The following is an 11,615-nucleotide window of genomic DNA, read 5'->3' as shown; positions in this document are numbered from 1 at the left end:
TTGTTCAAGTTTTAATTACTAGTTTTAGAAACAATTTTTTTTTTCTTTTGTCTTTTGAGGGCTGCACCTGCGGCATATAGAGGTTCCCAGGCTAGGGGTCTAATCGGAGCTGTAGCCACCGGCCTACGCCAGAGCCACAGCAACACAGGATCCAAGCCAAGTCTGGGACCTACACCGCAGCTCAGGGCAACGCTGGATCCTTAACCCACGGAGCGAGGCCAGAGATCGAACCCACAGCCTCATGGTTCCTGGTCAGATTCGTTTCCACTGCGCCACGACGGGAACTCCTTAGAAACAATATTGCTTTATAAAACCTTTGAATCTGCCATAGCTATAGTCTGAGAAGGTGTATCTGTTTAAAAGCAATATTAGCATTTTGTTTACAACCCCAGAGATGTACAAAAATACACCTGCATTTTAATCCCATTAAACACAATGTAAATGCAGTATATTAACTCTAGTTTTGTAAGAGCTGGTAGTATCAAAGAACAATTTTTAAAATAAAGTTACAGGAGTTCCCGTCGTGGTGCAGTGGAAACAAATCCTACTAGGAACCATGAGGTTGGGGTTTGATCCCTGGCCTCGCTCAGTGGGTTAAGGATCTGGTGTTGCGGTGAGCCAGTGTAGGTCGAAGATGAGGCTCACATCTGGCGTTGCTGTGGCTCTGGCATAGGCCGGCAGCTGTAGCTCTGATTCAACCCTCTAGCCTGGGAACCTCCATATGCCCTGGGCACAGCCCTAAAAAGAGAAATAAATAAAGTTATGATATTTTGATTCTTCAGTTGAAAAGCCTCCCAGCATTGTACAGATTTAAATCAGCCTGTAACTCAACAGCTAATTCATGGCTCCTTCCTTTCACATAGGATGAATTTCTTAAGTTTTCTAAACCCACTGCAATTGCTTAAGTGTATGAGAAAGTGGCCACATTTCGCCAATAAAATTTGAAGAAAGTAACCAGAAAATACAAAAATTGCCATGTGAGACAAAAATCCAGGGAACATTGGGAATGAGGACAAGAGCTTAATCAAAATAGGCATTTTTCGTAAAAGAAACAACTGAAGCTGCAATTTGGAAAACTTCTACAACAGGCTTAGATCTCAGAGAAGCCCTGGGGAAGCAATTTGAGGAGCCCCTGGTTTCATAAAAGTGAGGGGCAGTATGTGCGTTGCTGTCTGGGGCCACCCCTCCCTGCCCCTCATTCTTTCCCACAGTTTTCCCAGGGGCCTTGATCGGGTGTGGGTCCCCCATGCAAACGCATAGCAAAACAATGTACAGAAAAGTTACCTGTGAACCATGCCAGATGTTTTCACATTCAAGTCCATTCCCCTTAAAAAAAAAGGACCGTGTTTGTACTGACCCAGTAGTTTAAGAAGCTGTCTAGTACCACCACAAGGAAACGGCAAGCCTGAAATACACTCCCATAAATTCAAAGACGTCATCCCCATTCACAGTTTGTTTTTGCATGCTTATGGCATCTCAAACCTAAAGCTTCCATTTCGGTCATACAGAGCCACTCATTTTATTGAGGAAAGATCTTCCTCGCCTGGATCATTTCACTAGTAGGCTAATAAAAACAGTTGGAAAATGAAAGACTTTTTACCATTCAGTTTTTATGTCAAGTACAAACTATGTCCCCCGCAATTCAAACAAGAATTCTCTGCCAGCAGAATTTCATTAATAACTCTTTAATTGCAATTTTGAAGTCGTTTTGTACACATAAAAATATGTAACAATTTGCTCCCTTAGTAATTTCATGTGCCCGTAAATCCTTATTCTTCCTGAACATATACTAAATAAACTTTACAGGTTATGCAAAGATAAACTGATCCGGACCCATGAAATGTATCAAATTCCTAACTGTGATTGAATACATTTTCAGGAAAGTTTTTGGTTATCTCATTGGTTTTTTGATATTGTTCTTGGCCACACCTGCAGGATGCAGAAGTTCCTGGCCCTGGGATCGAACCCACCCACAGCAGCAACATGAGACACAGCAGTGACAATGCTCGATCCTTAACCCACTGAGCCCTTAGGGAACTCCTGGTTATCTCCTTTTAGACAGAAAATTTCCTATAAAGTCAATCTGGACAATTCTTCACCATAAGGAATAGCTAAGAATAATACCAATGAAGAATAAACCAGTGGGAAAATAAAAGGAAAAAAATCTATGCATTTAGACAATTAAAATCACTATCTGTTGGCTTTGGAGTGAATAACCTTTTTTTTTTCTTTTTCTTTTTAGGGCCACACCTGCAGGATATGGAGGTTCCCAGGATAGGGGCCTATGCTACAGCAAGAGCAATACCAGCTCTGAGCCGCGTCTGCTACCTACACCACAGCTCACAGCAACAACATATCCTTAACCCACTGAGCAAGGCCAGGGATCAAACCAGCATCCTCACGGACACTATGTTGGGTTCTTAACCAACTGAGCCACAATGGGAATTCCATGAATAACCATTTTAAAGCAAAGTTATTAAAAACGTTTTTCTAAAACAAATCCTAAACTAAATTCACAAGCCATGAGTACAGGGCGGGAGGGTACTCTGTCTTAGGCAATGAGAAGTCAGCCAGGTATCAGAGGAAGCCATGGATTATAAGGGACTAACTCTGCCAGACCATTGGGCCATTTTCTCTGATCCGTGCATTCCAGTCAGAGCTACACCTGCCCTCCACTGTGTTCAGCCTTTCATTTCTCTGCCAGAACATTTCATCTGCTTCCTGTTATTTATCGTAGATTTGTTACACAGCTCCCTCCCCACTAAGATGCAAGTGATTTGAGACAGTGATGCTAACTTCTGATTCCTCAAGACAACCCTCAGCAATATGGTACCATCAGCATCTTCATTTTATAAACGAGAAAAGTGAGGCAGTGATGGCAAGCAAGTAGCCCTTGTGGGTAACAGAGCCAGAAAATGAACCCAGTCACTGTGACCCCAAAATCCATCTAAATCACCCTCTGGTCCCTCAGGCTTCTCAAGGGTAAAGGAGAGATATTTGTCCTCTAGTGTTTCTGTACATGCTCTGCATGATGCTGTGTTCTCATGATGTAGCACCAGTTCCACCGACAATTCCAATCGCCTCTCTCTACAGAAAATGTGCCATATTACACTGTCAATCAATTTTCCCCAAAGAGATTTTCTGAAAAATAGGTTGGATATTTTTTCCTAAGATAATGGGGGCTTCTAGATACATGTCATAGAGAATATATAGTTTCAAAGCAGACTGCCTGGGTTCAAATCCTGACTCTATTATTGTTGGCCTTGGGCACAGTGTTCAACTTTGAATTCTTGATCTTCGAAACAGGCATGGTAATTGTCCCGAAATCAGGGTTGTGAAGATTCAATGATATGTGTCACACAGCACACACACGGTGCTTAATAAAGGCTGTCCATCATTTGCATAACTACCCTTCAAAATATGGAACTTCTGTTCTTCAGAGATCCCACGACTTATGGGACAGTCCACCCAACCACCCAACAAAGACTTGACGTCTACGGGCAGAACGTTGGGTCCCACCATTTCTTTCAGTGGAAAAGCCTAATCCATTTTACCCATACAGTATTTTCCACACTGCCTTAATATACACTGAATTTTCCAGATATATTAACTACTGTGCAAATCAAAAGAAGATCAAACTTTGCTTTGTTTGGGAAAAAAAAAATCACATTAACAGAAAGGCAACTCTGGCGTGTGAGTTGCCAGGTCCAGCAAATTTGTGGCGGTGTGGATCTTGCAGTGGTGTGGATCTGGCACTGTCACGTCTTGGTGACTCTCCTGTGAATAGGTTCTCGTGAGTCCTTTGTTAAATCTGCTGAAGCCATTTCATCATGAAATCAATTACTCTCCTTTTCTCTCTCTGTTTACCATGAAAACACTGTATTGATTTTTTAAAATTCCGTGTGTAGTGACTACTATTATCTCAGCGTTTCATTCTAGGATAAAGGGATGGCGCAAGATACTTGTTCTAAGGAGCCTTCAATGGGTCCAACAGAGTTGACAAGCACTGCCTTAGAGGGAGACGCTCAACCTCAGTTTTACTTGCCAGTGGATTCTAAGCACGGAGGTGACGAAACCTCAAAGCAGGTGTTCCCTCACTGTTGGCACCTGGTTGTGCCCCCAGCTGCAGTATTGACCAGCTTTGGGGCTTTGGGCAAGCGACTTAACTCCTCCATACCTCGGTTCCCAAATCTATAAAATGGGAATGATAATACCTCCCTATTACAGTGTCTGCAGATAAAAATGGGTTCTAAGGCCCCAGTAAAGATTAACCTTAAACTATCAAAGGAGCAGTATGTACAAGCATGGGTAAAGCCAGCCTGGTGACACAGGAGTGGGTCACAGAGCTTCTTACCCATGTTTATCCTTTGACATTCAGCCCTGTATCCCTTCCTCTTTCCTTCCTTCCCTTCCTAGTTTCCTTCCTTCCTCACTCCCTCCCTCTTCCCCTTCCTTTTTCCTCCTTCTTTCCATCCTCCCTCCCTCCCTACCTTCTAGTCCTTAATTATTTGGACTAATTAGGGATACCTGAAAGGCAGCTGCGAGTTACAGGCAAAAGCAGGAGACTAGAGGTCAGAATGCCTCTGCCATGAAATGGAGCGAAAGCACAGTATTTTTTTTCTTTTCTTTTCTTTCTTTCTTTTTTTTTTTTTTTTTTTTTTTTTTTGCTTTTTAGGATCACACTCGAGGCATATGGAGGTTCCTAGGCTAGGGGTCAAATCAGAGCTGCAGCTCCTGACCACGGCCACACAGGATCTGAGCCACATCTGTGACCTACACCACAGCTCACGGCAACACCAGATCCTTAACCCACTGAGCGAAGCCAGGAATCAAACCCGCAACACCATGGTTCTTAGTCGGATTCGTTTCCGCTGTGCCACGACAGGAACTCCAGCACATCATTTTTCAACTTGTTTTCTCAATTAGAAGACAAACAGGCAAGGCCAAAGGACTCTCTTGGGTCAGAATTCCACCCCTCAGTAGCTGCATTTGACATGAACTATGGAGGCTGACATGATAGAAAGAATTCATATAAACTTGGGTTTAAAAACAACACACAGGGGGCGGGGAGGGGGCAGGAAGCAGCAAAATTGAGGGAGATGGGTCAGGATGGGGAGACCAGGCAGGAAGCTGGCAAAAGGCAAGTGTCCTGTCTGAAAAGGACCTCCTGACCCGCTGGCAGAACAATATCCTCCGTATCACATCTTCTTAGTGCCATGAGAATCCAGAAATCCAGATTCTTCTGAGACCTGTCCCAATTTTTAAATCTATGCAAGGGACATAGCGGAGGTCTGCAGCCCACAGGCTGATGACACCAGCTATAAAAATTCACTTCCTTGGTTGCTTTCAGGAGTCCCAGGGCAGAAAATAGCTTTTCAATAGCATTCAAAATCAAGGTAGGATTTTTTTTTTTTTCATTTCAAATGATGAAGTGTTAAGTAAAGACATTTCCTTTTATTGGACAGCCAAGAGTATCATTAAGGAGAGAAAATGAAGCACTTTGATCTAAAATTTCAAAGAGATTTCACAAAAACTTAAAGCATTTTATTTATTCTAACCCAGCAGGATATATGCCCAGATATTTAGTCATCAGACACGGAATTCAGTGGCGCTTACACGTAATATTAGATGATTACAGCCAAAGCTGGACTTCAAACTCCATGGTTATTATTAACATGAAAAATTACAGTGTGACTACTAAATAATTAGTACCGTCAATGTGGTAAGTACATTAAATTACAAATCTTTACATCTGTACATAACTCATTTTACAAATAAATGTTTTAAGACCTGCATGTCCAACGTTCATTTAAACACTAAATGCTGCTGAACAAAAAGTCTGCAATAAATATTCCCTTGAGTGGGTGGGATAATGCTTTTACATGAGATCTCTGTCCCAATGAATATCTGAGTCAACATTTAAAATGCTAAACCCCGGAGTTCCCGTCGTGGTACAGTGGTTAACGAATCCGACTAGGAACCATGAGGTTGTGGGTTCAGTCCCTGCCCTTGCTCAGTGGGTTAACAATCTGGCATTGCCGTGAGCTGTGGTGTAGGTCGCAGACGGGGCTCGGATCCCGCCTTGCTGTGGCTCTGGTGTAGGCCGGTGGCTATAGCTCCGATTCAACCCCTGGCCTGGGAACCTCCATATGCTGCAGGAGCAGCCCAAGAAATAGCTAAAAAAAAAAAAGCAAAAAGACAAAAAAATAAAATGCTAAACCCCTCGTGTGGTCATTGAAATCTATTGTGAAAACGCTCTTATATTTTACACAAAATTTAGTTATTAATTTAAAAAGTAACTGTTCTCATGATGCTAATATTATTCACAGTTAAATTGCTCCCCGAATCGTAAACAGGTTGTTCCTGTCCCCTCCGTTTACTTAGCTGTTAACTATTTTAGTGACCCTTCGATAATTACAATCTTTGCTTATTTATGTATATATTTGTGTTATCACTCACTAAACCACTTATAATGAAAAAAAGAACATGTCATCCTTTGCTAAGTTGAGTTGTCCAATAAAACACCTTCAGCCAAATCTGTAACTTGAAAGTCGGACTGCTGCACATTGTGAATAAAAGTAGCATAAATTGAAATATAATAGTCACCATGTCTTCAAAGCCAGAAAGCAATTCTCTAGCACAGCCCTCCTGTGACTGGAGCCGGGACCCTCCAGACCAGAAGGCACGGTAGTTTCCTTACACTTTCCTTCACGATGTTGCTGGGTTCAAGAGAACATTCCTCAGAAACCCTGGTGGCAGTGGCAGTAGCGATCCACCGGTCAGCCGTTGCACTACGTGGTGGATTTGTGACCATGGTCTGTCAGCTGGAACTGAAGTCTGGACAGCTCTTCCCGGGCAGTGGGGGCTCCTGCTGGAGTGGATATGCAAAGTACTGGGGTGACACCAGGAAACCAGATGGCTGGGTCAGGTGGATTGGGTGGCCTGTGGTATAAGGCGGGGGTGGGGAGGGCACCAGGCAGCCTGGCTCGGCCCTGGCAAAGGAGAACCTTCGGATGGAGCCCCCTGTGGAGCTGGAGCTGGTGGCTGTGCTGGACTGCCTGGAAGGTGCCCTGAGGCTCGTGGAGGTCAAGATCATGGGCAGGGTCTCCGTCTGATAGCTGCGCAGCGAGAAGCGGATGGGCTGCTGCGAGGGCTCCTTGGGTCTCAGGCAGGTGCAGCAGTAAATAGCCACTAAAGAGCCCAGGATGATGAAGGCAATGAAGATGGAGCCAACGATCAGAAAGGGAACGTAGACAGGCTCTAAAACGCAAAAAGAAACATGCACAGATGCTGGGACAAGAGTCACCCCATCAGCCCAGTTTCTCCGCACTTGCTACTGGTAACCTCTGAAGCGCAAACTGTGAGGATGGAATATTCTTGCTCCTAGCAGGGAGGAAGCAAACCGATACTGCAGAGTCTGTTAGCAATTAGCCATCGCACTACACATCTCGAAGTCAGAAGGAACAGAATCTATCCTCCTGTTCGTGCCCAGGAGGTAGGGGAAAGGAGAGTTTGGGGGCTTACTAGAACACTGACTTTTAATCTAGATTTTGGTAGTCTTATCACAGTGAGGCTTAGGGTTCTCTCCTGTCCAAGAATCTCCAATCTAAGCAAAGAGAACCAGGCCTGTTAAACGAGACCCCCCAGAATATACAACCACAGAGAGAACAGTATAAAGATACCCACAGTGAGCCCCAATTAACTGTGCCTCCTACTGCATCACAAACTCTCATCTCTGGATGCTCTCATCTCTGGCTGCTTCCTTCCAGAAACCATTTGGAATGCCTCCTCCAGCTGCCAGGTCTCTGCCTCTCGATTCCCACCCAAACTCTGGCAAGGTCAGGCTGAACCTTAAATCACTATGCAGTTCTTGGTGTTGGTGGCCCAGACTTTGTGAGAGCACCCTTCAGAGCAAACCCCAGTCTCCTTCTCTCTCTACAAGACAGACACAGTTTCCCACCCAGACGCACACCTGGGCAGCCCTCCCCATGTGTCCCCTGTCTGAGAGAGCCACACCTCGATGCTTAAAGGCAGAAGAAAGCAAGCATACATTGACTAAGCCCCTACAGTGTGCCTGGCTCTTTTGTACTTATCGGATTCAAGGAGACCCTGTGAGTTGGGCATGATACGCTCTATTTTCCAGATGTGGAAGCATGCTGGAGAGTTACTGACTCTCCCAAAGACACACAGGCCGCAAAGGGCAAGTAATTATCCACCCCAAGATCTGGGGCTCCTAGGTGTAAGCTGTGCAGCCCACCACCCATTCTGCCTGGTGTAGGTGCAGCAGCACCCTGCAGAAGGCAGATCTAAAGTGACTACTGACTCAGCACCTTGCTAAATACTCATTTAATCCACAGCCTAACTTCTCTGAGAGCAATAAACCCAATTTAGAGTTGAGAAGAGGCCCAGAGCAGCTAAATAACTTGCCCAAGGTTACAAGCTGGCAGGGCAGAGGGCCAGGGGTCATGAGCCTGCCAGATCCCAGCCTCGGTGATGTGGATACTGCCCCTTCTCTGCTGCAGAGCACCGAGAGGAGGCCAGAAGGCAGTTCCCTCCTGTAGACCCCGCACTTCCACTTACTGTGCACAGTAACCAGGTCCCCCCAGGGGGAGTGGAGTAAAGCCAAAAACAGACTTGGTATTTTCCTAACAGCCTAGAGTTCCCTACTTTCCACTGATCATCTTTTTCTCCAGAAACCATTTTTCCAATCCTCTAGATTGGTATTTTGCCCTCCAACAAATGTCTAATGGAAAAGGAACGCTCCCTTTTGCTCTGGGTTGTCAGTCTCAGCGAGGACTGGGGCGCTGGCACCATTAGTTTTCTCTCCAGCCTCACCCCGCCTTTCCCGGGACCGGCTCTCGCCGGCTTCAGACCTCGGCTCTGAAGTTCTGGCGGTGTCGCGGCTCTTAGCTCCGCCCGCTCCTCAGGTTTCCCAGCTGTAAAACCACCGCCTTGAGCTCTAAAGTGTGTTTCCCTGATGTTCCGATTCAGGTGAAAAGCCTTTTTTTTTTTTTTTTTTTTTTAAGGTGTAAAGTTCCTCCGCTGGGGTCGTGATTTATTCCGCTCTGAAGTGAGCGGAAATTTGACCCGTGTTTTCCGACGTGAGAATAGGGGGCGGGGAAGCCCCTGCGACCCTGGTTTCTAACTCTCCAGCTCGAGGACCTGGGCATTTCTGAAAAGCGTGACAATAGGGGGTGGGCCAGAGAGGGTAATTCGATGCAGAGAAATGAAAGGAAGTCGGGAGAATGGGGCAGCGATTTAGAAACGCTACCAAAAGGCCACCAGAAAGAAAAAGAAAGAAAGAAAGAAAGAAAGAAAGAAAGAAAGAAAGAAAGAAAGAAAGAAAGAAAGAAAGAAAAAGGAAAGAAAAGAAAAGAAAAGAAAAGAAAGGCAGGCTTAAGTTCTTTACCCTAATGGGGCTACAGATGAGCGCACCCCAAGATCCGCGTTGCCTGAGTCACTGGCACTTCCCAAAGCCTTCGCGCGCTCAGGGCGCGCAATGGGGTGTCCTCATCGCCCCCAGAAAACCCAAGTCCAGCCTGGCGCCGCCCCCACAGACGTTCTCGGCAAGGTCCCGAGCGCCCGGCGCTCCCGGTGCCTTCCCCAGGGTCACCTGGTGAAAGTCCCGCGGTCCTCTCTGTCCCTCGCAAACTTTTGGGTAAACCCGCGGAGACCGCGTGTAACAGGAATCGGGACTGCAAAGGAATCGGGCCCCGGACCTGAAACGTGACCACCCACTGCTCCTTTGATACCGCCATCTCTAGCATCCCCTTTGCTCAGACCCGGGAAGGCCTGGGGCTCCAGTCCGCGCGCACACCGGCAGGCACGAACGGCAGCCCCGGGCGGCCGGGAGAAGTCTGCACCCCGAGGGCTCGCACTCACGCGCTGTGATGCCGGGGTGCTCCAGCTCGCCGCGGTCATTGGTGCAGCCGCCCTGCTCCAGCCTGGCGTCGGCCGCCGCGCAGCAGTAGCGCAGCGCGCAGGAGCCGCAGCAGATGGTGGCGTCCAGCGTGTCGAAGTCCTCCGGGCACTGGAAGCCCTCGTGATAGTTGCCCTGCACGTCCACCCAGCCGTGGCAGTACTCTCCCGACTGTTGGGCGCCCACCGGGCCCCCGCGCAGCCAGCCCAGGAGGAGGCAGAGCGCCAGCAGCGCCCCCATCGCCGTAGGCGCCCTGGGCGGCCGGGAGGGGGACGCGGCTGGAGGGCTAAGGGCTGAGCCGAGGCTCCCGGCGCTCCGCGGTTCCGCCTCCCCCGGGGCGCGGCCTGGGCTGCTGTCCCGGCGGCCGAGGCCACTCCCGCGAGGGTTAGCGGGGGCCAAGGAGCCGGCAAGGGCTGCGCTGCGAGCTCCGCAGGCCGGGGGTCGGCATGGCGCACGGGGGCAAGTTGGCGAGCGCCCGCGGAAGGCGCCGGCAGAGGTTGCGGCTGGGGCTGCTGGTGCCGCCCTCTGCCCGACTCATAACGCTCGGGTCGCGAGGGGAGTGCTCAGCCCTCGGCCACCTCCCGCCCCACTCCTCACGGGAGCCATCGCGCCCGGAGCTGGCAACTCTCCGGCCGCGCAGCGCTTGGTCCTGCGGCGTTCGCCGCGTCCGCCGCGGAGCGGGAAGACAGGAGAATGTGAGATGCCCACGTGCGGGTCCCCGGCACGGGCGGCCCCTCAGCCCCCGCCCCTGTCTGTCAGGGGAGCAGGAGTCAGCCTGACCGCGGCCAAGTACAAACGGCCTCCCGGTTGCTGACAGTTCTGCCTCCACCGCGTCCTTTAAAAAGGAGGAGGGAGGGGGAGACAGAGAGGGTTAAGGGAGAGTCCGCCTCCCCGCTCGCGCCGCGGGAGCTAATCACAGCGGGCGCGGTGCGGCCGCGGGTCCTGTACGCCCTCTGGTTAGTGCGCACTTCGCCGCCTTTCCCTGGCTACCCCCGCCCACCGCACCCCCGCCCCCAGGACCTGACCCTAAACCTGAGGGATCGGGCCCTGCCCCCAACACACACCCCAGCTCTCGCACAGCCCAGCAAACTCCGCGAAGCGAGGGCGAGAGCCTCGGGGTATCTGCGTCTATTCACGCGCGTTGGCGCGCGGGTCGATACCCGGGTTTTGCTTTCAAGGGATGTAATAAAAAACAAGCACGGGGACTGAGGTTGATCTAATCTTCTGTCACCTGCGGCGCAGGTCTGGACTCGTTCCTGGGACACCTGTACTAAGGCTTCAGGACAGATAACATGGTTTTTAGGGCTCGCCAACATTAGAGCCGAGTTGTCCACTTAAGTTTCTCTCCTAGAAGGGGTTGCACATTTTCACCAATGCCCGCAGACTCGCACCCTTTCCCCCACCCCGCTAACCTGCGCGCCGCCAGATGAAGAATCGCCGGTCACCTCCACCTACGGCTCTCGCAAAATCTCAAAGAGCACGACTGTTCCACTCGTGCCCACAAAGGAAATAAAGGAACAAAATTAATGATAATTGAGCAGATCTGAACTTCTGTTCGAGCAAAGAAACACATTTATTTAAATGATGTGTCCCCTGTGTGCTATTTTCAGGGGGCACTGCTCCTTTAGCAGCCTAAGTGCCTTATGAAACTGGCGTGATCTGAAACCTGGGCTAAACTCAAGAATTTATTTTTACA

General features: G+C 48.8%; 1 protein-coding gene across 1 annotated transcript; it reads right to left on the bottom strand.

The window, feature by feature from the left end:
- Positions 1-5,522: 5,522 nt before the first annotated feature.
- SHISA3 (shisa family member 3) lies at positions 5,523-10,219 on the bottom strand. The gene is made up of 2 exons (XM_021101158.2): positions 9,883-10,219; positions 5,523-7,260 (listed from the first exon to the last, which is right to left on the bottom strand). The coding sequence occupies exons 1-2, from the start codon at positions 10,157-10,159 to the stop codon at positions 6,821-6,823; spliced, it is 717 nt and encodes a 238-aa protein (XP_020956817.2). The 5' UTR covers positions 10,160-10,219; the 3' UTR covers positions 5,523-6,820.
- Between the last annotated feature and the right edge of the window lie 1,396 nt (positions 10,220-11,615).

This window comes from Sus scrofa, chromosome 8, assembly GCF_054392235.1.
Source record: "Sus scrofa isolate SSC_HxYL_T2T_F1_AM1 chromosome 8, Sscrofa_HxYL_maternal_Yorkshire_Landrace_v2.0, whole genome shotgun sequence".
Classification (NCBI taxonomy): Eukaryota; Metazoa; Chordata; class Mammalia; order Artiodactyla; family Suidae; genus Sus; species Sus scrofa.
Note: the sequence above shows the minus strand (reverse complement) of the source record. Positions and strands in the feature narration are given on the sequence as shown.

What these genes read in the sequence shown, in the direction of transcription:
- SHISA3 (XM_021101158.2), bottom strand. Translation starts at nt 10,159, where the DNA reads ATGGGGGCGCTGCTGGCGCTCTGCCTCCTCCTGGGCTGGCTGCGCGGG. An exon ending in GCACCCCGGCATCACAGCGC is followed by an intron (nt 7,261 to 9,882) that starts GTGAGTGCGAGC and finishes TTTGCGTTTTAG; the next exon opens with AGCCTGTCTACGTTCCCTTT.